The sequence below is a fragment of the Fringilla coelebs genome, assembly GCF_963513975.1.
Source record: "Fringilla coelebs genome assembly, chromosome: 28".
NCBI classification, from domain to species: domain Eukaryota; kingdom Metazoa; phylum Chordata; class Aves; order Passeriformes; family Fringillidae; genus Fringilla; species Fringilla coelebs.
Window position 1 is genome coordinate 5,444,336 of NC_140054.1, and position 24,257 is coordinate 5,468,592.

The 24,257-nt window shown below is 57.7% G+C and overlaps 3 protein-coding genes across 5 annotated transcripts; 2 read left to right on the forward strand and 1 right to left on the reverse strand.

Annotated features, from left to right (window-relative positions):
• Nucleotides 1-2,263: 2,263 nt before the first annotated feature.
• AK2 (adenylate kinase 2) lies at nt 2,264-9,126 on the reverse strand. Of its 2 annotated transcripts, XM_084222814.1 has the most exons (7): nt 8,981-9,126; nt 8,444-8,569; nt 6,542-6,652; nt 6,345-6,439; nt 5,737-5,809; nt 4,994-5,189; nt 2,264-3,064 (listed from the first exon to the last, which is right to left on the reverse strand). In XM_084222814.1, the coding sequence occupies exons 1-7, from the start codon at nt 9,098-9,100 to the stop codon at nt 3,057-3,059; spliced, it is 729 nt and encodes a 242-aa protein (XP_084078940.1). In that variant the 5' UTR covers nt 9,101-9,126; the 3' UTR covers nt 2,264-3,056. The 2 variants fall into 2 exon arrangements, with proteins under 2 accessions (XP_084078940.1, XP_084078939.1); XM_084222813.1 differs by lacking the exon at nt 2,264-3,064 and having other exon boundaries at nt 4,790-5,189.
• Nucleotides 9,127-12,395: 3,269 nt separating this feature from the next.
• On the forward strand, nt 12,396-16,406 carry AZIN2 (antizyme inhibitor 2; the record flags this gene model as incomplete). 2 transcript variants are annotated; one of them, XM_084222671.1, is made up of 9 exons in its annotated part: nt 12,396-12,500; nt 12,570-12,743; nt 13,380-13,552; nt 13,954-14,085; nt 14,499-14,664; nt 14,786-14,948; nt 15,070-15,182; nt 15,728-15,942; nt 16,265-16,406. In XM_084222671.1, the coding sequence occupies 9 exons, from the start codon at nt 12,396-12,398 to the stop codon at nt 16,404-16,406; spliced, it is 1,383 nt and encodes a 460-aa protein (XP_084078797.1). The 2 variants fall into 2 exon arrangements, with proteins under 2 accessions (XP_084078797.1, XP_084078798.1); XM_084222672.1 differs by having other exon boundaries at nt 12,396-12,494.
• Nucleotides 16,407-18,098: 1,692 nt separating this feature from the next.
• NDUFS5 (NADH:ubiquinone oxidoreductase subunit S5) lies at nt 18,099-19,334 on the forward strand. The gene is made up of 2 exons (XM_084222687.1): nt 18,099-18,429; nt 19,079-19,334. Exons 1-2 carry the CDS (start codon nt 18,214-18,216, stop codon nt 19,181-19,183), a joined length of 321 nt encoding a protein of 106 aa, XP_084078813.1. The 5' UTR covers nt 18,099-18,213; the 3' UTR covers nt 19,184-19,334.
• The last annotated feature ends 4,923 nt before the right edge of the window (nt 19,335-24,257 follow it).

A 24,257-nucleotide genomic window follows, 5' to 3' on the forward strand; every position in this document is an offset into this window, starting at 1 on the left:
CTGCCCGCTGCCCCCGGGCATCCCTTACCTGTCCCCGGAGCCCACTCGCGGTGCCGCGCTCTCCCCTCCGCAGTCTCCCCGCTCTCTCTTTCCCACTCCCCTTCCCTCTGCGCCACCTCCCCGCGTGATGTCAGCGCAGCCCGGCCCCCGCAGCCTCCCCAGCGCACCCTTCACGCCACGCAGCCGCCCATCGCATCCCGCTGCTGCTGCTGCTTCCCTGCCCAGCGTTGCCACAGCGACAGCAGGGGAATCCCATCCTCTGCTCCTCCACCTGCCTCGCTTGGTATCACCCACTGCAGCTCTTCCCAAAGGACAGGGCGACAGCAGGGGACAGCAGCAGGGAGCGGCCAGCGATGGCCTTGGGGCTTAACAAACCTGGAAGGGAAGGGAGAGCAGAGGGAGCCAGGGGAAGCAGGCTCAGAGCAAACAGGCTCTCACCTTACCCGCAGCAGTTCCACCCGTGTCCCCTGAGCTCTGCCCACCTTCCCACTCCCTCCATTGCTCACTCCCAGGCAGTTCTTTGTTCCTCAGCCCCACGTGTTCCTCAGCTCCTTCAGGGCTGTGCACATGAGCACCGTGATGGCACCAAGTCCCCACAGACATCTCTGCAGCGGCTTCTCCTCGCCCCACATCAAGGTCAGAGATCAGGTTATTGATCAGAAACTTAAGCCCAGCTCCAAACCAGACCATCAGGAGTCGGTGGGCTCATTACCACCAACCACAAACCCACAGTGAAAGGTTTTCCTTCAATCCCTGTCGCCAACGGTTTCATTGGGAAGGGAGAAGGGCAGATACATTTTTAGGACTGCAGCACATTTTTAATGGAAAGAAATGGCCCAGGGCTTTCATCCCTCCCCCCATTCAAGATGCTGTTTCTTTTCAGCAGAAATACTGCTGCATTAGAGAACAGGTCACTTCCTCTATCAGTGAGAATTCAGTGTCCTATTTGATGCTGGTCCTTGTGCTATAAATAGGAATTTTCCCCTTTTATAGTTGCTGAATAATTGTGTGTATGAAATATGAACAGAGTTTTCAAAAGAGTGCCTGATAAGCAGCTTGCTGGAACGAAATGGTTGAGCAGAAGGAATTTACAGCACCTGCAGAGCATCGTGTGCTGTGGAAAACATTCAAGGTCAGCCTGAGAGAGACAGGTCACAGCACAGATCCAGCTCCAGAGGATCCAGGCTTGAGCTCACAGACTCCCCACTGCAGCCTCCCCACAGCTCCCCAGCAATCCATTTCATGCTCCACACTCATGTAAGGATCAAACAGAGGCAGCCCAGCTCAGAGGAGCCAGGACTCCTCCATCCCACAGACCAGAAAGCCAGGAGGAGCAGGCAGAACAGGTTTTTAAAACAACAGCAGGCAAGGAGCACAGGACACGATCCCAGACAAGGAGGAAGAGCACAGTTTAACATCCACCATCAAAAGGAACAAGGGAAGAACACCACAAAGGCCAGAGAGGCACAAAAATGGTAATGGGAGGTACAGAGAGGTAATGAAAACACCTGAGCACAGAGACAGAATGGCGGAGGAGAGGGAGAGCCAAATTATGCTGGAAAACCAATAATTCCTGCAGGAAATGGGTACAAGCAGCCCAACCCTTTCTGGTGCCTGAACACATGCAGGGCTGCAAGAATCGTGGATAAACAACAAACCTCCATCAGTCCATCAGGAACAGCCTCCTCTGGGATACCACAGAGGGTCAGAGTCCCTGTGGAGGCAGGAGAAAGGGAGGCCAGGAAATGCTCTCATTCCCTGCATTAGGACAGAATTTTCCCAGTGAATTTAGAGGAAGGGATGCAGCAAAGTATGAAAGGCAGAAACAGAAGACACAATAATGTGGCTTCCAGTTGCTGCAGGAGGAGAAGGAAATAACATCAGCTCCTCCACACACTGGAGATTCAAAGGGAGGAGGAAAAAAAGGGATTACATCAGTTAAAATGCTGCAAGGAGCTCTGGACAGAGAGGATACACAGGGGCTTGGTGCTTTCAGCCTCACACAGGAAGAAACAGGAGAGAGAACCAGCAAAAAACCACCATTGCTATGGTGATCTAAAGCACTGGACACACTCAGCAAGGAGAAGAGATAAAAGGAATTACAAGCCACATTTCCAGCTGCACAGAACATCCTTGAGATAGGATCAGGCCCCAGGATCCACCCAGCTCAATTGTTAGTTGATGCTGTCATCTGCCTCCTCACCCTCCACACTGTCTGCAGGTCAAAGAGGACACAGCACCAGATACAAATGTAAAGGGGTTATTTTATTATTGATTCAGAGGTTAGACAAGGCACCATTTGATCTAAAAAGAAATGCAAAAAAAACCCCAATTAAGTGTTATTTTTTGCAGGCAATTAAGAAAAAGTCTCTTTTGCATTTCTTCAGCATTGTGTGAATTCCAGCTTGGTCATGATCACAGAAAAGCCACCCCATTCCCAAGTAAGGCAGGTTTGGACTAGAGCCACAGCCCCTCTGTTCAGCAGCAGAGAATCCTTGAGAAGTCTTTATGCCAGGGTTTAGGAATGCAGCAGAACAAGAAAAACAGAACTTCCAGGAAAAGACCACGGCATCTCTTTTTCCTTTCCATTTCACACATGATGATGAATCATTTGTTCCTTTTGGTCCTCGCTGATAGGAAGCAACTTTAGAAAAAAATCACAGCAAACCTTTCAGTGGCCTCAGAATACCAGGAGCCCATGAGACAAGCCCTGAAAGTCCTGGAGAAGCCTGGAGTAACATCTAGCCCTGCCCTCCAACAGGTCAAGGACCTGCAGCTGATCACTGAGAGATGTTTCCCTCTCCACAATTGTTTTGCCTCCACAAACATGATTTCTAAGGAGAAGGCCGCCTCCTCTTCACAATGATTCTGCCAAATAAGAAATCCAACCAAAACCCAACCAAATCAGCCCCCCAACCCCTTGTTTACCACCTCCTTCCCCCCTCCCATCAGTCATAATCCCCTCCCAGCTGCCCTCCCTGCACCCAGGGAAGAGCTGCAATGGGTGATGTAGCAGAGTGTGCAGCGTTTGGTGGTGTCTCATCTGCTTGATGGAGTCACTCAGCTGGAATAAATGGGAACAGAGAGAAAAAAAATATTTAGGGAAAAACAAACAAACAAAATTAAGCATGGTTTATGGTAAAAAAAAAAAAACAAAGGCTGGTGAGCTGGATGTGAGGAGAGCACAAGGGAGGAAAGGAACGAAGAGCGGGGAAACATCTTGCTCTTGCTGTAAAATCTTGACCAAATCCAGGAATGCCAACTGGCTGGGAACCCTTCCCAGAGTGTAGGGAGCTGCAGCTCTCCCTCTGGCTCTCAAAAACTTCTTTAGTTACCAAGATGCCAGGGCAGCTGTAACCCACACACTTTCCCACTCCCTGGGGCACAGCAGTCTTATCCTAAATGCTATCCCAACCTCCCAGCACACCAATTCCAGGTTACCCTTCCACAGGAAACCCAGAGAGAGAGCAAGGGCTGTCTGGGAGTCCCAGGGGACAACAGGCTGCTGGCAAAACCAGCCCTGTTTACTGTCAGAGCCTTTCTCCTCAGTCATGTGCTTTCTAGAGCAACAAGTCCACTGCTTTTGGTTCCCAGTTTGCTGGAAGGGAAGAGGTTCTGTCCCTGGAAAGGATGTGTGAGGACAGAGAGGGGATTGTCAGGCAAAAGAGAAGTTATAAAGGAAAAGAGCAAGGGATTCCTGAGGATTAAACATCTGCTCTGGCCACAGAGCTCACAGCAGCTCAGGGCACAGGATGGAGTGGGCCATCCCCAGAGAGAGAGAGGAGGATAGTCAGTAACATTCAATCAGTAAACACACATGGAATGCCAAAGGACAAAGTTTCATCTGGGCCAATCCGTATTTACAGCAGGGTCCTCTAGGAAGGGCTGGAATCCCTCATGGCCAAAGGTCAGTGCCAGCCCTGCAGTGTCACCACACAGCAGCACAATGCCCTGGAAGGGCTCTGAGCACACACAGTGTCCTCAAACACAGCCTGGTGGAGCTGCTGGATTTGCTCAAGAAACAGGAACATTTCCATGAGCTCACAACCAAGGTCGTTAGCTCAAGGGCACATGGAGCCAGTGCTTAATAATGCTGTCTCTTGAGCCTTGAGAAATCATTTGTTTTGCAATAAGGCTTTATTATATTTAGACTTGGGGATCAGGAGAAGCTCAATGCATCTTCCTCTCCTTGGTCAAAACCAAGGCAAGAGTGAAGAGTTAAAAACCCAAGTCCTTTTCTTATCCTCAGGGCATCCCAATCTGCCATACAGTAACTATCAGACTCTGGCCACAGATTTCACATTAAAAAGAAGCATTTCACTAATTTGCTATAAATCCCACAAATAAATAAAGGTTGAAACCCCCCACCCTCCTTCTGCCCCACCAAGTGCCATCAGAACAGGAACCTGCTACCCCACAGGGAATAAAACACATACAAGGAGAACAAGTCATCACCCAGCCCCGAGCAGGAGCCAGGCTGTCCCTCAGGCTGCTCCCACAGCAAAACACACAGAGCAACCCCAGGATTCAATCCTGCAGCTTCACATCTCCTGGGAAATCCTTCCCCCACATCCCCAACCTTCTCCAAGGGCCCTGTGGGGTAGCTGGGAGGAGTTGGAAGTACAGTTCCTTCCAGAGAGCAGCATTTCTAGGATGAAACAAAGGCTCTTTGATCCAAAGGAGTGCAGAGCCCATTTCGAGCAGCTGGAGCCTGGGGTCGCTGCGGCCTCTAGAGGCCAAAATCCCAACATCTACACACAGACTGACGTTCACATATAGGCACATCGAGACCGTTAACAGCTCGTTTAATTAAATTAGGGAATTAGCACAGCCTTGCCTTGGGCTGCATCACCTCATCCCTTCCCCTTCTACTCTGCTCAGCTCTTCACCCTCCTTGGCCCCAGAGAGACAGAGACAGAAAAAGAGAGAGGGAAAAAAAAAGGAGAACTCCATCCTGGGACGGAGCTTTAAATGAACATAACCAGGTCTTTACATGTTGCTTTGGTGAAGGCTGCCAGGATGCTGGCAAACACCACGTCGGGGGACTGGGAGGCATCCACGGCTGTATGGATCCCTCTCTTGCTGTAGTAGGACACCAGGGGGGAGGTCTGGGTGTGATAGGCCTTCAGCCGGGTTTTCAGGGCCGTTTCGTTATCGTCCGAGCGGCGGATCAGGGGCTCTCCAGTGACCTGGGAGAAGCAAGGGGACAGTCTCCAGCCAGCTGCAGCCTGGCACGCTCCCCCCTTCTCTCCCTGCTCCCCTCTTTCAGGGCGGTGCTGCAGAGGAGATGGAGTGAGCCCAGGGCAGCCAGAACAAGTCCCAGAGCAGTCACTGAAGAGAGAAGGGCTCAGCACCGTGGGCTTTTTCCCCACACATAACTCTGCTTGTTAAAAGGAGCCTCAAGACCAGGCACCAGCTACAGCTGCTCCCCAGGATGGAAACCAGTCACAATTTGAGCTGTGGACAGAGTCCAACAAGTTCAGAGGCTGGCAGAGCCTGGGCCAGCTCTGCAGACTGGCCATGCCCTTCATCCAATCCATCCATCCATCCATCCCTCCAGGCCTCGCTCCCCGCAGTGCCGTTGGATCAGTCTGCCCAAGCAGCTCCCCACGCTCCCCAGAAAGCCAGGACAGGAAGGTACAACAGAAGGAAAGAAATTAGTTTTTCCAGGGAGAGACTGCAAAGCATCAGCTAAACCCAAAGCAAGGTAAGCTGCAGCCTTGGGAGCTCACATACATCGTCCTTCATGTGCTCTTTTGGGGGTCTGAACTCCTCGTGATACGAGCGGCCACTCGCTGGGTGAATCAGCCTGAGACAGAAAAGAAGTGTCAGCAAAGCAGCTGGTCAGGACAAGATCTCCTGAACCTGCCACTCATCAGCACAGAAACATCTGCCACAGCAACACCATTAGCCTTTCACTTGTAAGAAAATTCTCTCCAGTTATTTCTGTACCAAGGGCCTCTTCAGTTTGGAAAAGCAGCTGCACTGGGAGATGGAGAAGGGGAGTTTTACATCCTGCTCTGCTGGGAAAGGGGTCTGGAAAACAGTGCAAGAGAACACACTCCTGACCCTGGAGGAAATTTACTGGTGCTCAAATGTAGGCTCCTGTGTAAGGGAGCAATGATAGCTTTGGGGAAGGAGGAACTTACAGAGTGAGCTAAGATTTTCTATAGAAATCCCTGATTTATAGGGCTCTGCTCAAGGCTGGCCCACGCACAGGGCAGAAATAGAGACCAGCCAGCCTTAAGCACCATGAGGACAACCTGGGACCTGAACTGAGGATGCTCTTCCATAGACTAGGAAATCCCAAGCCAAGCCCTGAGCACTGGGAGAGGAGGATTTACCGTCCCGTGATCCTCCGGATCAGCAACGAGTCGGGGATGCTGAACTCAATGACGGAGTCGAGCTTCTCTCTCCTTTTCTCCAGGAGCTCATCCAGCTGCAACAGCAAACACCCACCTCAGAGGGGCTGATGGAGCAGGGACCCCTGGGTTTGAGGGAAGGGGGTGCTGGAGCAGCCCCTGAGCAGGGGCTCCCATACCATCTCTGCCTGTTTCACTGTGCGTGGGAAGCCGTCCAGGAGGAACCCGTTCTTGCAGGGAGGGGAGTCCAGGTTGTTCTCAATCAGCTCCACCACCATCTCGTCACTCACCTGCAGAGATGAGACAGGTATGTTGTCAGGAGGGGCACCCTGAATTTACACACAGCTGCTGTCCGTGTGGACAGGGTGAGATTTTTGGAGTTGCCCTCTGCAGGGCCAAGGGTTGGGCTCAATAATTCCAATTCTTGTGTGTCAGGATATTCTGTGATTCTATAATTCATGTCAATGCTCAGGCTGCCTGTTCAGGCCTGCCCACATCAGGGCAGCACTCCCTGCAACACCAGGACATGGGCAATGCCACATTTCACTCCAGGGACACTCCAGCCTACGCAGGGACTTGGACCAGCACTGTAACCTCACTGTTACAAAGGTTACTGTATTGCAAGGAAGGCTGTCAGCTCAAACTCCTTAGATTATTTTTTTTTTTACCAATTCACAATACAAAGTATCAACATAACCTTGATTTCCTGTTACTTTGTACCTTCACCTACACATCCACCTCGGGAGGCAGGCCTGGGCAGGAAGGGCAGAGCAGCTGAGTTGCTCATTGACTCCCATAAACCTCATACGAAGGTAAAAGCCCAAGAGTTGCTGACAAGCTCTGGCTTCACTGGATAGTTTTTTCCCCATCTAACAATCTCAGCATACCACTGGGATTAGTGCCTTTTCCACACTGCAGCACTCACAGATGCTGCAGCCCCAACAATAGCTATTTATTTGGGAGCAGCTCTGTTTTCTCCAGCACACACAGCTAGGACCCAGCAGGATTGGGGACCAGGCTGTCACAACACACAAACAACAGCCCTGCAGGCAGGGGAAGTAAGCAACAAGTCACTTCTGTGCCTTCTTGATTACACCCTTTGGAGAAAAAAAGATCCTGAGCGTAAAGCCCATCCTGAAATGCTGGGGTGCTCCCAGCTGAGTTATCACAGAGCTGCGGGATGTGCCCGTGGAGCAGCCTGGAGCTGCCTGCCACACACAAACACACGTGGCAGACCCTACCAGCCTGGCCAGATAACGTCCCTATCTTTCATAACCAGCTGGGTATTGCAGGCTCAGTGTTGCAATGAGCTCTGAGCAGAAGTCAGATAAGGCTGCTCTCCCCATCTGGGGCCTGCAGATTCTCCCTGGGGTGTTAGGAGCCCGTGGCAGCCTCAGGGATGCTTGAGATCTGCCCCACACTGGGGCAAGTCACTGCAATTTGTGGTCCCTCGAGTTTCCCTGAGATATTTCAGTCGTTAGGATGAGATAATGAGACCCTCAGAAAATGAATGTCAGAGATTCTAACTTGTGTCCCTTGAGAATCCAAAGTGTCTCTCTCGCACAGCAGCTGCTGTAACTACCACAGCAACACCTTTAAGTCTATTTTCACCTCACAGTTACAGGTGAATCGAGCTTATGCAAGAGCTGGGATGCAGATGAACCCTCTGAAGTGATACCTGGAGCTCACTCAGGTATCAAATGAAGAGACACGGAAACCACAAAGCATGGCTGTAACATCCTGCAGCTCCAAGGATACACTGTGACCTCAGTGTTCAGGAGCCAGAAAATTACCAACCAGACTGCACCCCCTAAAAGATAAAAACAACCCGGGGCCACAAACTGCTGGTAAGCAAACAGTAATTTTGAAGAGGAAGGATGTTTGTATGGGATGCTTCTCCTGCAGGGTGATAGAATGAAAGCCCCCAGCCCATCCCTACCTTCACCCTGCAATCTGCCTTCACCCTGCAATCTGCATTCCTACACTGATTAAAGAATCCTAATTAGGAGATGGATTTTGTCTGCTCTCATTCCAGATGCTGCCAGCCCATGTCCCCTCCCAGCATATTCCCAGTGACCCACCAGCTTCCCCGAATCCATCGTCTCCTTGAGCCGCTTGCCCAGCTCGGAGCCCGAGGCCACCATGGCCCGCAGCATGTCGCCGGTAGCCAGGTGGCACACGCAGTAGGTCTCGGCCAGCTTCGGGGCCTGTGGAAGAGGACAGAGGTGAGAGCGGCCCTCGGAGGCTGAGGATCCCCGGCCCGCCGGGGCCTCGTCCCCCTGTCGCGGCAGCGGGACAGTCGTTGACCGGCCAGCACGTGGCAGGGCCCGGCACGGAGCCCCGGAGCTCAGCGACACCCGGTCCCCGCGGCCGGCCCGAGTCCGGGACAAAGGGACCGGGGACAAAGAGCCCCGGCGAGCGGGGCCCTGGAGGCGGGATAGGACCGACCCCCGCGGAAGGGAGAGCCGGGGCCACACGAACACACCGCGATCCCGCGGCGGGCAACCGAAGGCCGGACACCCGCGTCCCTCCGCGCGGGGGTCACACGCTGAGCGCCGGCAGTGGGGAAGGCCGGGCGGGCCGGTCCCGCCGGTCGCTGCCGCCCGCATCGCCCTCACCTGCGTGCCCTTGCCGGCGCCGGGCGGGCCCAGCAGCACGGCGCGGATGCCGTGGCGGATCCCCGCGGCCGGGGCCGGGGCCTGCCCGCGGCCGCCCCCCGCCTGCGCGCTCGGAGCCATGGCCGCCGCCGACTGCGCGCCCGGCCCGCGCCTCGTGGGCGGCGACAGCGCCGCTGGGCGGGGATATGCAAATGAGGAGCGGCGACATGCAAACTACAGCGCGTGTTTTACATGGAGCAGGCGTGGTTATGCATGAATTATGCGTGGTTATGCATGATTAGGCGTGGTTATGTATGAAGTAGGCGTGGTTATGCAGGGTGGGCGGGGCTTTGCGCGCCACGCGGATGCTCGGTGTCCCCGCGTTTGCCCCGAGCTGTCCCCAAGCCCTGGGCGCACCACGAGTGCTGCGTCCAGCTCTGGGTCCCTCGGCTCAAGGAGGACCTTGGGCTGCTGGAATGTGTCCAGAGAAGGGCAACGGGGCTGGAGTACAAATCTGATGAGGAGCGGCTGAGGGAGCTGAGCCAGGAGAAAAGGAGGTTCAGGGGTGACCTTATCTCTCTGCATCTACCTGAAAGGAGTTTGGAGCCAGGTAGCAGTAGGACTTGCCTCCCAGGCAGCTGGTGACAGGGCAAGAGGACACAGTCTTCAGCTATACAAGGGGACAAGGTTGGACATTAGGAAGAATTTCTTCACAGGAAGATTAGACATTGGAACGGGCTTCCCTGGGAAATGGTGGAGTCACCACCCTTGGAAGCATTTAAGGATAGACTGGACGTGGCACTTGGTGCTGTGGGCCAGTTAACACGGTGGTGTCTGGTCAGAATTGGACTTTGTGATCTCAGAGATTTTTTCCAACCTAATTGATCCTGTGATTCTGAGCTGTGCTTGTCCTGGCGTTGTGTGGGATGGGCTCAGTGCCCTGCTCTGCGTGGGCTGTGCATCACAACACTGCCCAGCACATCCAGGGGGGGCTGGCACTGCAGGGCTCTGCATCTCCCTGTTCTCCCAGCCTCTGCATGGTCCCCACATCCCACACAGCACAGTCCAGCGCTGGGGATGGGCCAGAGCACAGGCAAAACCAGCCAGGATCTCACAGCAGACAAGAGCTTCCTTGGCCCTGGTTGCCAGCAGAGTCTGTGGCAAAGCCAAGACCACAGTGTTGAATACAGAAACCCAGGATAAGTTGGTCCTTCTCACTCCCCCCTTGGTGGGGACAGCCAGCCCTCCACAGACAGAACATTGGCTCCTCAGCAGCACCAGAGAGAGACCTGCACATTTAAGAAGAGTTTAAAAGTTCCTGCTGAGCCCATCCTGTTTGTAGGAGGGAGCAGTGGCACCGTGCCCAAGATCCAGGTCTCACGGATCACTCAGAGCATCTGCACTGACGGCAGAGCTGGATCTGCCCCTGGGGCGCCCACCAGAACCAGCGGCAGCTCTGCAAGGGCAGGATCAGTCCCTGACATCTCAACTCCCTCCCCCTCTGCCGAGTCCCAGCCAAACACCGCTCAGCCTTTCATCTGCAGGAAGCCTGGTTTCCCTGGCAGCAGCATTTCCGAGGTATTTCGGGCTCTCTTCCCCCCGAGGGTCCCCGCGGTGCTCAGGACGCGCAGCCGCGGGAGGCAGGGCCGGGCTGCCAGGCTGGGGATGAGCTGCGGGGACGCGGTGAGAGCCCGGGGTGACTGCGGGGGGCAGCCCCAGCCTCGGGAGAGGGTGGGCGAGGAGGGGGAGCCTCCTCCAAAAGGGATGAAGGATGCTCGGAGGCGGCTCAGCCAATGGGGTGGCTGGATTTGGTTGTCATGGCTACGGTTGGGAGGCAGAACAGGCAGGCAGTGTTGGGAGAGAAGGGGTGCAGAGCCCCCCCATCCTCTGCAGGGGCTCGGGACAGGCAGGGAGCTGGGGCAGGACACACAGCCAGCCTTGGGGCCGGTTCATTCTCTTGGGATACCCATGGCAGAATCTGTTTAAATGCTTTCCGAGGTAAGGGGGCTTTTGGGGGGCTGTGGGGGAGTTGCCTTGCCTGGCACAGTGAGAAGGGAGCTGTAGAGTGCCTGTGGTTGCTAATTTAGGGATGGGGGTGAAGGGCATTGTGCTGTCAGTGCCCTTCTCCCTCTCTAAGCCCCTGCACTGCTTCTCCCCAGACACCCCGGACCCCCAGGCACAGTTACACCTCAGGCTGCTGCAGGAGCTCAGTGTTCCTCGGGGAGCCCCCCTGACAGCACACCAGGACACCTGGGAGGGACAGCTGGACCGTGGTAAGGAGGGGATGTCCCAGGCTGGGGCACAAGTTCTGACAGGAGTGACCCATTTCACCCCTTCTGTGCCCAACCAGGGTGGGCTGGTGCTGTTTGGTGAAGGGGACTGAAGGGTAAAGCTGAAGGAGTTGCTCTCCTTTCCTGCTTATGAAGCTCTAAGAGCTTCAAAACATGTTTTTTCATCCCATTCCTGTCTCTGGAATCGGCTGGTGGTGCTTGCTCAATGCATTACAACATCCTGCTGCTCCGGGGTCAGCGTGGTCTTTCTCCCAGTGCCCCCTGGAATGCTGTCAGGAGGTCTCTGTGGGGAGGAGGGGGTGTGCAGCTCTGAGAAATGAAACCTCTGCCTCCTGCTCGCTTCAAATCAGAGAGACCATGCTCCTGGAAGAGCCCTGGAGCTAGACCTGGATTATTGGAGTGGAAATGTTCCCTGCTAGCTCATCAGCTCCTGGGTTATGGGCCAGGCTGGATCCAGGGCAGGAGATCATTAAAGCTCAGGGTATGAGCTCAAAACTAAAGCTCTGCTAGGATGAGCCAGAAAACTCTGTGCTGCTTAATTGTGTCCTTGTTCCACAGCCTGTGTCACAGGACAGCCATGGAACTGCACCCACAGCAGGGATCCAGGCTGTCCTGAGGTTTGATGGTGTCAGTGAGTGCCCTGTGCTGTGCTTCCCTTGTCCTGGGGCTTTCCACTGGGAAGGTGGGTCCAGGAGCCTTCAGCTGTTTGGGATACCTCTGGGATGTTCACCCCACTGAGCACTCAGCAGATCCAGCTGCATTCCAGGGCATGAGGGGGCCTGTCCTGGCCTAGAGAGGCATCTCTGCTCTTTGTGGTGCACTTGGCTTTGTGCTGGTGCCTGCTGATGGAGACAAGGCTGCTGTGTGCCAAAACAGCTCTGAACTGCAGAGAAATGTGTCTCCTCCCCCAGAGAAGATGCTGTAACCCACAGCAGGGCCCTGCTGAGCTGCTGGTTTGGAGCAGGGCAGCACAGAGCTCTACCCTGGGGCACCCCAGGCTGTGGGATGGGTGGTCCATGCTGATGGAGCTTCTGGACCCTTCCTCTAAATATTCCTTTCCTTTTTATAGTGTGTCTCATCCTTAGAATCCATCCCCTACTCCAGAAGGCTTTAAAGGAGCATCCCCACCCCCAGAACACCACACCATGAACGGGTACTTGAACGAATCCAACTTCCTGATGGTGGAGGAGGGCTTCACCACCAGAGACCTCCTGGAGAACCTCCTGGGGGAGCTGTGCCAAGAGGTGAGGGCTGATGCTCTGCTGCTGCCTTTGCAAAAGGCACTCCTGGAGCTGCTGCTCACTCCAGCTGTCTCCTAGAGCCACGAGCAGGCCTTCTTCGTGGCAGACCTTGGGGACATTGTGAAGAAGCACCTGTGTTTCCTGAAGGCCCTGCCCCGGGTGAAGCCCTATTTCCCAGTGAAATGCAACGGCAGCGAGGGGGTGATCCGGCTGCTGGCAGAGCTGGGGGCAGGCTTTGCCTGTGCCAACAAGGTAGGGCTGTGGGAGGACAGCTCCAGGGGAAATGTTAGTGGGGGAGTGGCAGAGCTCTCCCTCCTTTCCTAAGTCTCTGCTCTAGGTGGCATTTTCAGGGGCAGGAGTGTCCCTCTGCTGTCACAGCCCAGAAATTCCTGTCCCATCTGTGTTGTCCCCGTTCCTGTCCCTGGAACTGCTGTCCTGGCTGGTGGCGCAGCACATCCCTGGGGTGTCACTGCCACAGCTGTCCAACTCTTGGTGTCCTTAGGGTTGAACATAAAGCTTTTTACTCCCTCCTGCTTGTAATTTTTAACAGCCAAACTTCCAGGGAGGAGGCAAAATAAAATCAATTTATGTAATTAAATAGGACAAGAAAGGGCAAGAGAAAAGGCAAGAGTTGTCACAGCTCAGACCAGGAGTCAGCCCCAGGGCTGCCAGCCCCACTTGTCTCCTCTCCTGTTCTCCTGGTGTTTTTAAACCTGTCCATGCCAGGACAAAGTCCACTGTGATCCCTTTGAGCTCTGGTAGCTTTTCCCTGGAAAAGCCCAGGCTGTGACACTCCTCAGCACTGCAAGCTGGCCAAGACCCAGAGCTGGTGGCTGGTCCCCACCCAGCTCCTGGGGACCTGCTGCACGTGTCCCCTTCTCCCTGCAGGCAGAGATCACCCGGGTCCAAGGCATTGGGGTGCCCCCAGACAGGATCTTCTACAGCAGCCCCTGCAAGCAGGTCGCCCACCTCAGGTATGCAGCCACCCACGGGGTCAGGCTGATGGCCTTTGACAACGAGGTGGAGCTGAGCAAGGTGGCCAGGAGCCACCCCCGTGCCAGGTGGGTGTCTGGCAGTGGAGGAGGGGATGGGCAGGGGGCTCTGGGGGGCAAGAGGAGGTTGTACAAGGTGGGTGTCAATCTCTTCCCCCAAGAGATAGGACAAGAGGAATGGCCTCAAGCAGTGCCAGGGGAAGTTTAGATTGGATGAGGGGAAAAATTGAATCACTGAAGGGGTGACCAGGCAGTGGAACAGGCTGCCCAGGGAAGGGGTGGAATCATCATCTCTGGAAACATTCAAAAACCTCGTAGATGTGGTCCCCATGGCTTAGTGCTGGACTTAATACTTGGGCTTAATATTTGGGCTCAGTGATCCTGGAGAGCTTTTCCAGCCCTCAAAGGCTTTTCCTTTCATGATCCTGTTATTCTGAGACCCCTCAACACAGCGTGGCTTTGCTGTGCAGGATGTTGTTGGGGATCACTGCTGACTCCATCCCTGCTGCCCACGCGAGCATGAGCTTTGGGACCACGCTGAAATCCTGCAGGCACCTGCTGGAGACAGCCAAGGACCAGGCTGTGGAGGTTGTTGGCATCAGGTACAGCCCTGGGCCTCCTTCCCTAGGGGTGCTCAGCCCCTCTGGGTGGGGATCTGGGGAGCTCTGCCCTGCTGGAGCAACAGTGCTCCAGCTGCTCTGCTTGGGGGCGAGGTGAAGGCAGGGATTTGACCTTGGTGGGGCCAATTTGGGGCAGGTTTGACCCCAGGAAAGGCTCTGTGGGTCTGGCTTGGGTCAGTGTTCCAGCTGCTCTGCTTGGGGGTGAGGTGAAGGCAGGGATTTGACCTCGGTGGGGCCAGTTTGGGGCAGGTTTGACCCCAGGAAAGGCTCTGTGGGGCTCTCTGGGTCTGTCTTGGCACGGTGTGTGGGAAGCTGTGTGAGTGACAACCCCAGTGCCGTGTCCCCTCTGCTCTGGGGACGATCAAACCCTGCTGAGATGGGGTCTGTGCCCTCAGCTTCCACCTGGGGAGCCGTGGGCTGGAGCCCCAGGCCTGGGCCCAGGCTGTGGCCACAGCACAGCTGGTGTTTGACATGGGCACGGAGCTGGGACACCACATGCACCTCCTGGACATCGGGGGGGGCTTCCCTGGCACTGAGGACACCAGAGCCCCGCTGGAAGAGGTACAAACCTCCAACACCTACCCTCAGCAGGCAGAGAATGAGCTTGGAAGCTCTCCCTGGGTCTGGCTCCCTGCAGAATTCCCAGCTAACCAAGAGGAAGGTTCTTTTTCTTCCCTCACAGATCGCTGCTGGGATAAACTCTGCTTTGGATTTGTACTTCCCTGAGGGCACTGGGGTGGACATTATTGCCAGGCCTGGGCGTTACTATGTCACCTCTGCCTTCACCTTGGCTGTCAGCATCACTGCTTTGGAGGAGATCCCCGTGGAGCAGCCTGGCTCTGATGGTAGGTGTGACAACAGGGGGTGTCCCCTGTGTCCCTGAGCCCCCCTGAGCCCTCTCCCCACTCCCTGATGTGTCCCCTCTGTCCCTGAGCCCCTCTAAACCCTCTCCTCACTCCTTCCCAGAGGAAGAGTGTGGCAGCAAGAAGAGCCTGGTCTATCACCTCAGTGATGGCATCTATGGTGCCTTCAGCTGCCTCCTGTTCGACAGCCCCTGCCCCAGGCCTCGGCTGCACAAGGTGAGGGACTCACCTGGCCTGGGGACAGCTCAGGATGTCCAGGACATTGAGTCAGCCACCCTCCTGCCACAGGGGAGGCTGCACCCATTCCGTGGGGCTGAATTTGGGGCTCAGTGTGCCACTGGGACATGGTGAGGGGCTCACCTGCCTTGGGGACAGTCTGGGATGTCCTCAGATTGGGTTAACCAACCCCCTGCCACAGGAGAAGCTTCACCCAGTCCGTGGGGCTGAATTTGGGGCTCAGTGTGCCCCTGGGACGTGGTGAGGGGCTCACCTGGCCCAGGGACAGCTCGGGATGTCCCTCACATTGAATCAGCCACACCCTTGCCACAGGGGAAGCTGCACCCAGTTTGTGGGGCTGAATGTGGGGCTCAGTGTGCCCCTGGGACATGGTGAGGGGCTCACCTGCCTTGGGGACAGTCTGGGATGTCCCTCACATTGAGTCAGCCACCCTCCTGCCACAGGGGAAGCTGCACCCAGTTTTTGGGGCTGAGTTTGGGGCTCAGTGTACCCCTGGGCCAGGCTCCCCCCTGTTTTCCCTGCAGAGGCCGTGCCCGGAGCAGCCCTGGCACAGCAGCATTCTGCGGGGCCCGCCGGGGCACGGCGAGGAGCGCATCGCTGAGGGGCTGCAGCTGCCCCAGCTGCACGTGGGGGACTGGCTGCTCTTTGGCAACATGGGGGCCTACAGCATGCCAGCATCAGCCCTGCTGCCAGCTGCTGCCCAGGCACGGGTCACCTACGCCATGTCCCGCATGGCCTGGTAAGAGATGGGCAGGGTGGGAGGGCAGGGCTGGGTCCTGTGCCAGGTGCTGGATTCTCTTCCACCTGGGCTCTCTCTTGGTCCAAGGGAGAGGGAAAGCTGTGTCCCAGAACCAGAAATTCATGGTGAAATCATGGCCTCAGAGGCAAAAATCCAATTTTTTTAATATAATCATACTTGAGGCAATTTATTACCGGAGAAAAGAGAGCCAGCTCACCTCTGGCTGTCATTCTGGGGGACAGGAGAGCTCTGGTGTGTCCCCATCCCATTCTCAAGGGGCTGCTCCTTCCCCTGGCTCCCCCTGGGGTGTCTCCCCTTGCAGGAAAGCCATCCAGCTCTTCCAGGGAAAGCCACCCCAGACAGAAGATGACCGTGAGAGCCTCTGCACCCCGCTGTCCTGTGGCTGGGAGATGGCAGAGACACTTTGTGTCACCCCTGTCTTCGCTCCAGCTGGCATCATCTGAGCAGCTCTGGGGAAGGAGCCACGGTGGGAAAGGTCCTGTGGTGGTACTGGCAGGGGAAATGTCCCATCGTGGTGTTGGGGTGGGAAAAATCCCATGGCAGCACCAGGGGAAATGTCCCATAATGATATTGGGGTGAGAAATGTCCTACAATGGTGTTGGGGTGGGAAAAATCCCATGGCAGCCCCAGGGGAAAAGGTCCCACAGTGGTGCTGGAGGGATAAAAATCCTCCAGTGGAAAAAGTGGGATTTTTACATCCTAAAAATCCACAATGGGGAAAATCCCCTGGCAGTACCAGAAGGGAGAGGTCCTGTGGTGGTACCAGAGGGGAAAGGATCTCATGGCAGTGCCAGGGAGGGAGGATGCCATCCTGCCTCTGGCATCACCCCACTCTGTTCTCATGGACTTGGAATTAAATCCTGTCCCATAAATCCTGCTCCTCCAGCTCCCGTGGTGTCCCAGTGCCTTCCAAAGGGGTTGGGCAGTTTTGGGCTCTGTTTTTAGGAGTGGTGGTGACCACTGGCAGCCCAGTGGGGCTTGAGGGGTGGAGTGAGGAAGCCCCTGGGTCACCCTCCCCACCCTGTGCCAGGAACTGGGAGAGCTGGGGGGCACTGGGAGAGCTGGGAGGAGGACAGAGGGAGGACTCTGGGGCACTGGGAGGGCACTGGGTGCATTGGGAGGGCACTGGGAGGAGGACAGAGGGAGGACTGGGGCACTGGGAGGGCACTGGGTGCATTGGGAGCAGTGGGAGGGCACTGAGAGGACACTGAGAGGACACTAGGAGCACTGGGAGGGCACTGAGATGACACTGGGAGCACTGGGAGGGCACTGGGAGGGCACTGAGAGCACTGGGAGGGCACTGGGAGGGCACTGGGAGGGCACTGAGAGCCCTGGGAAGGCACTGGGTGCATTGGGAGGGCACTGGGAGGGCACTGGGAGGGCACTGAGAGCACTGGGAGGGCACTGAGAGCACTGGGAGGGCACTGGGTGCATTGGGAGGGCGCTGGGAGGGCACTGGGAGCACTGGGAAGGCACTGGGGGCACTGGGAGGGCACTGGGAGGGCACTGAGAGGGCACTGGGAGGGCACTGGGAGGGCACTGAGAGCACTGGGTGGGCACTGGGTGCACTGGGTGCATTGGGAGGGCACTGGGAGCACTGGAAAGGCACTGGGAGCACTGGGAGGGCACTGGGAGGGCACTGAGAGCACTGGGTGGACACTGGGTGCACTGGGAGGGCACTGGGTGCATTGGGAGCGCGCTGGGAGGGCACTGGGAGCACTGGGAAGGCACTGGGAGGGCACTGGGAGGGCACTGGGAGCACTGGGAGGGCACTGGGAACACTGGGTGCATTGGGAGGGCACTGGGAGGGCACTGGGAGCACTGGGAGGGCACTGGGGGCACTGGGAGCACTGGGTGCATTGGGAGGGCACTGGGAGGGCACTGGGAGCACTGGGAGGGCACTGGGGGCACTGGGAGCACTGGGTGCATTGGGAGGGCACTGGGAGGGCACTGGGAGGGCACTGGGAGCACTGGGAGCGCCTTGCGCAGCGTGGCCGCCAGAGGGCGCCGGGGCGCGGCGTGCAGCGAGGCCTCCGCTCCGCCAGGGGCGCTGCAGTGCAGGGGGGGGCGCTGGGGCCGCTCTTCCCTCTGGCTCCGCCCGGCCGTAGAGCGCGACGCGGTGCCGCGCCGTCGGTCGCGCTTGACGGCGGGGGCGTCGCGAAAGGCCCGTGAAGGACGGCGGCCGGCCCGTGAGGGGGGGCGGCGGCGTCGGCGGCGCGACAGCGGCCGTGTCGCGACAGAAGCGCAGCCATGCCGTTCGTGGGCCTGCAGAAGCAGCTGGGCATCGATGTGGACAGCTTTCTGCTGCGGCAGAGCATGCCGCAGCCGCACGGCCAGGCCGCGGCCTGCCACGCCTTCGAGCGCGAGTGGGTGGAGTGCGGGCACGGGCTGGGCCAGACCCGCGCCCGGCGCGAGTGTCAGCTCGAGTACGAGGATTTCATGGAGTGCATGAAGCGCACCAAGCTGGTGGGTGTGCGGGGGGACACCGCGGGGCCTCGGGGGGACACGGGGGGTCTGGGGGTACTGACAAAGGGGGGAACCAGGTGCGGGCTGGGGGGACTCGAGGTGCTGGGTCAGGCTGGGGAGGGGTGCAGAGGGTCCTGGACATGCTCTGGGGAAGGTCTGGGGGCTCCAGCCCAGGGTGGGAGCGCTGCCTGGTCGTTCCCAGCCTGAGGGGGGTCTGGCCCCGCAGCAGCCCCTTCCCCCGAGGCTGTGGGGGCTGCAGGAGCCCGGGGATGCTGCGGCTGCCCCGTTCCTGGAAGAGATCCAGGCCAGCTTGGAGCAATCTGGTCAGTGGAAGGTGTCCCTGCCCACGGGGGTGGGACTGGATGGGATTAAACCATTCCATGTTTTGGGGCAGTGTGGAGCCGACCTTTGTCCCTGTCCCCAGCGCTCCTCCAGCAGCGTCCACACCCAGGACAAAATCCTGGTCAGAAAACGGGGCTGGAAACTCAAATTTCATCAGTACAGAACATCCTGAGAGCCCTAAAATCTTTGAGAAGAGCCTCAAACTGGAGTGAGGAGCCCCAGGGCAGGGTTAGTGTGGGCTCCACATCTGGGGGGCTGCCAGGACCTGCCCTGGGGACCCCCTGAGACCCCCCTGTGTCCCTGGCAGACTCAGCGGCTCCGGACCATCCTGGAGCAGCGGGACAGGATGATCAAGCAGGGGAAGTACAGACCCCCCGAGCATCACATGGGCACTGAGCAGCCCAGGCCCTGATTGCCTCTGGAATTCCTCTTGGAAGAAAAATTCCTCTTGGAAGAAAAATTCCTCTTGGAAGAAAACCCCCAGAGCATGGGGCAGGGGCTCTGCTGTGGCTGGAGGGGAGCAGCCTCAGGTTGGGCATTGCTGGGGCAGTAAATATCCCTTTGGAATGTCTCCTGGCCTCTGTCTCCTCTTTTTGGGGGGGTAAAACACCTCGTTTCCACACGGATTCAGAGTGGAAGTGGATGGATTCGGGATCTCTCCTGGCTTTTCAGTGTGTGGGAGGCAGATTTCCTCACTGGGGGCTTTGAAATTCCATTTTCCAGCAGGATCCATGGAGGCCCTGGCACAGCCCAGGGCGTTTGTCCCTCCCAAGGACAGTTTTTCCTTCCATTCCCTCAGTTTTGGAGCAGCACTGAAGGGGGAGAGTCCCTGCAAGTGGAGAGTGGCCAGCTCTGTGCTTTGATCCACATTTTTAATACTGCTGGATCTTTGCTGGGGGATTCCTGATCCCAAATCCCCCTGCTGGGATGGCAGAGGCTGAGCCCAGCATGACCTCTGGGGGCAGGGATGTGACACAAGGGACATTCCAGACCCCTGGGTGCTGGTTTTGGGGGCTCTGAGCCTCCCCAGGGTGTCCAGGGCAGGGATCTGAGGCAGGAGAGCTCTGCTGTTCCCCCTTGGAACAAAGTGCACTGCAAGAAGCCCTTCCCTGGATTTCACAGGCGCCATCCCAGCAGGGTTGGAGCTTTCCCTGGGATTTCTGCTGCTCCTCACAAGCTCCTGTCCCTCAGCTCCCCCCAGAGCAGCCTTGCCCGAGGTTTGTCCCTCCCCCCAGGCCCAGATGGATTCCCTGTGCTCTGCCTGAGTCACAGCCACCCCTGTCCCTGGCAGGGCAGGCACTGGGGGAGGGTGGCACTGGAGAGCTCCAAATTCCCAGGCTGGGTTCAATCCTCTGAGCCAGGGGCACATCCCTGTCCCAGGACTGGCTCTGCCCTCTGTCTGCCTTGGTTTGGCACAGCTGATCACACTCTGCCATTTGTGTTACCTCTAATTTAGATAATTCTGGAAATAATGTCCTTTTACATTTTTTTTTTTCATCAATTTTGATATTTTTCTCCTGTTTCCTGCCCAAAGCAGGAATAAATGACCCAAGACCCCATCCTGGATGGATCCTGGCTAATTCCTGGCTGTCCTTACAGTAACTGTTGGAGACTGATAATCCTCAGGGATTCTTTAAATATGAAAACTCTGGTGGTGATGGGTTTGAGCAGAGGAAAACCAACATCAGATATCAGTGCTCCATGGATATCAGCATTCCAGCTGTAAAAATGGGCAAGGAGGAGCTCTGAGGAGGGAAACCCAGGGAAAATATGGGAACCACGTCAGGAAAAGGGAGTGGCTTCAGGTGGAAAGGGACTGGGGAGGCTCCAGGGCTGTCAGAACAAATAAGGGATGGATAAAGAGGGGAAATGGTGCTGGGGATGGAAACTGAGCAGTGCCACGGAGCCATTGGAGTTATTTATCCTCAGTGACCTGTCCCAGGGGGATTTGGGGAGAAGGAATGAGGGAGGGGATGGGACTGTGGCTGGGGGACATGGGGACCCACATGGAGCACCCAGAGGGTCTGAGCAGGGCTGAGCTGTTCCAGGAGCTGATCCCTCACCAAAGCACCCTGCAACTCCCCAGGGCAATCCCTGGGTTTCAGCCATGGATGGAGATTTGGGAAGCAGAGCCAGGGGGTCAAACCCTCATGAGCCTCCACACTTGCAGTCGCTCATTATGGATGATGATTAATTATTATCAATTATCTTTCCCAAAGAGATGTGCACTGCTGGAGGAGTGCAGAGAAGACTTTGGGGATGACTTTTCTGGTGGAGAATTTGCCAGTGGCATCACAAGTTCCTCCCAAGCTGGATGTGAGGGCTGATGGCACCCAGAGCCACGCAGTGACACGGGCCAAAGCTCCCAGGAATTTTGGGGAAAAAAACCCGTGTTTTGATTAGAAGGGTTGCTTTTCCAGGGAGAGGAAGGAAAAAAACCAGGCTCAGCAAAAAGCCTGGCAGTGTGGAGAGTGACTCATCCCATGGAGCTGTGCAGATGTCAGAGGGAACATTGGGATGCATCCGAGCACTCCTGGCTCCCGAGGGGCTCTTTAGATCCCTTCAAAATCAAATTGCTCTGGTGATCGCAGCCACAGCCAGGAAGATCCATTTGCCTGAGTTAAAAGCTCTGTCAAGAATTTCACCCATAAAGGGAATAATCAAAGACCCGATGAAAACAATCAAATTTATGGAGAGATTAAAATAAAAACACCTCCCGGCTCTGCTGGGAGGAGACCGAGGCCGAGGCTCTGGCTGAGCAGCAGGGATCGAAAATGGATCCGATGCTCCTGACCGAGTTCCCCTGGGCAAAGGGATTTGGAGCATCCTCAGCTCCACAGTGTGGTTCACCACGAAGCCTGAACAGGATCCATATCCAGCCTGTAGTAGTTCCAAATTTATATTTTGCTCTTTGCCTTTTTTGTCGCTTTTTTGGCACGGGGTGATGCCACGTCCCAGCTGGGTGGGAGGCACCGGGGCTGCGATGGGGTGGGAGATCTCCATGGGGAGCTGCTTCTGCCATGGACACGGCCTTGGCTGGGCAGGAGCTGGTGAAGGCAGAGCAGCATCCCTCCCCCCAGCCCCTCATTCCCATTTTCCTACAACTCTTAGCCCCCAGGATTGGGAATTAGAGTCTGGGATGGGGATGAGCCCCCATCTCCTGCAGCTCTGGATGTGCTGTGCATCATCTGCAGCTCCTCTCTGCCTCGGAGAGGGGAACAAACAACTCTCAGGAGATGAATAATTTATCAAAAGTCAAGGGAAAAGGCAGATTTCAGCCCTGGGCTTGGGCAGAAGGTTTTAATGAGGGAGAGGGGACGGTTCTTGGGGCAGAGCCGGGTTCTGGCTGATTTGCAGCAGGAGACATCTCCCTGCATCCCTGTGGGTGTCCAAGGTCTTGGCACTCGGGGTCCCAGGGGTCCCCTCAATCCTGCTGAGCAGCACAGGAGCAGGAAAATGAAATGATTTAGGGATTGAAATTATTTTCCCCCTTCCTCCCAAAATAACGATTCCCTGTCTCCACGTCGGCAAAACAAGGCACGATCCTAACCCAGATTCGCAGCACAAATAATCCAGCAGCTCCCGGCGCTGCGAGGGATTTCGGGAAGCGCGTTCCAGGTGCGAGATCCACGCAGGCTGGAACAGGCGCCGTCTCCCAGCCACCCGCGCTCCTCCGGGATTCGGCACGGCTGGAATTGGCTGCCTTTGCTCCCAGAGCACCGTGAGGGAGGAGGCTGGAGCCCGGCTGGTGACACACGGGGTGACAAAGGCAGGCGTCACCCCGCAGCCAGCACCGGACTTCCCGCAGCCGGCCGGGGTGTGAACCCTGCGTGCTGTCCCCAGGGCGGGCGGTGCCCGGTCAGCAAGGCGGGCAGCAGGGGTGACCGAGGGTGTCACAGCATCCCCCCAGCGTGTGCCCGGGGCCGGACCGGCCGTGGCCGCGCTCTCGGGGCCGGCAGCGCTGCAGACACGCGGCGGAGCCGCCCAACCCGTCCGGGAGCTTTGGGAACGGCGCTGCGGCAGCGTCTGGCTCTCCAGGCGCTTCCCTCCTCCCAGCGCCTCTGGGGCCGCCGGCTCTGCCGCGATGAGCCTGCCCTGCTCCTCTCTCACGGGTTTTGGGGTCCCCCGTAACGATGGGAACCACAGCCCCCCCTTGAGTGCATTTATCCATCAGTGTCCAGTACGGACCCGACCACATGCTCCAAGGGCGTGCACAGAAAGCAGTGCCAGGGTGGCACCAGGGTGATGGCCCTGTCACTATCACCTCCCGTTGGGGTGGTGGGACTGGTGCCAGCCCACAAGCACACCCTTTTCCAGTACACCCTTTAGTCTGCCCCGAGTTCCCCAGCACCAGTCTGGCCTGGATGCAGCCCACGAGGGTTCCCCGGTCCCAGAACTCATTCCCAGCTGGAGTTCATGTCGTCGAGGCCTTGCCCCTGCATCTGTGGGGTCACCCCACCGGTGTGTCCACACCCGGGCGGGTTTTGGCCAAGTGCTTCCTCCCCATCCCTGCATCCCAGCGGGCAGGGCCGCAGGGCAACACGTGCTCCTCTCCAGCCACGTCCCAAGCTGCGTCCAGGAGCCGGTGTCACCACACCCCACGCCCTGTGTCCTGCACCACGTCCCACCCCGTCGCTGGAAGCACTCAGGAAAACACACACCGGGGAAGCAGAAGTGTTGGGATGAGATCTGAAAACCGGCGGGGGAGAGATGCCCACGGGGCGCTCGGGTGCGCCGAGACCCCGGGGGGACCGGGGCGCCGGGCTTGGCCGGGCCGCGTGCGGCGCCGCGGGAGCAGCCGCGCTGGCCCCGGGCCGTGGCACGGAGCTGCTGCCGCCGCTGCTGCTCGTTGGATGCCGCCGTCGGTGCGGGGCGGCTGGATCTGCCGTCAGCCGGAGCGGTTTAGCCTGCTTCACTCCTGCCAGGCGGCTGGGGCTGTCCTGCAGCTCCGCCACCCCTTCGGGCTGCTCCTGGTGTCCCTGCCCGCGCCGCGGCTGGCGCTGGGACACATTCGGCTGCGGCTGGGATGCCCGGCTGCCCCGCAGGTGAGGCCCTGGGCAGCTCACGGCTCTCCCAGCGCGGCCCTCCGGACCTCCCCGAGCCTGTCCCCGCACCCTGCTCGTGTCCCCCGCGATGCGCTGCGGCTGCTGGCCCCGATCCCCGATCGATGGGTGCTCTAATTACCCTGGGCCTGGGGGGATCCGGAGGATGAGGATGGAACGGGGGTGCTGGGAGGACGCCGGGGGGGCTCTGCGGGGTGCGGGGAGCTGCTGGGGGGTTTGGGGGGATCCCCTGCGCAATGGGGGTGCAGGGTGGGGAGGCGGCAGCCTTTGGAGCACGGGCAGGTTGGAGGGCGCAGCCGGGGAGCCCCGAGGGGGTGGCCCGGGGGTGCCCGGGGTGGAGGTGCCGGTTGTGCCGGTGCAGGGGCGGGCGGCGGGGCCGGTCCCGGGGCTGAGCGGGGCGGGAGGCGGCCGGGACCCCCCCGC

Bases quoted from the DNA above. Each gene is read 5' to 3' on its own strand.
- NDUFS5 (XM_084222687.1), top strand. From the start codon at position 18,214: ATGCCGTTCGTGGGCCTGCAGAAGCAGCTGGGCATCGATGTGGACAGC. The intron at 18,430-19,078 runs GTGGGTGTGCGG...TGTCCCTGGCAG, and splicing joins GCATGAAGCGCACCAAGCTG to ACTCAGCGGCTCCGGACCAT.
- AK2 (XM_084222813.1), bottom strand. From the start codon at position 9,100: ATGGCTCCGAGCGCGCAGGCGGGGGGCGGCCGCGGGCAGGCCCCGGCC. The intron at 6,653-8,443 runs GTGGGTCACTGG...TCATCTCTGCAG, and splicing joins CGATGGATTCGGGGAAGCTG to GTGAGTGACGAGATGGTGGT. The intron at 5,810-6,344 runs GTAAATCCTCCT...TTTCTGTCTCAG, and splicing joins ATCCGGAGGATCACGGGACG to GCTGATTCACCCAGCGAGTG.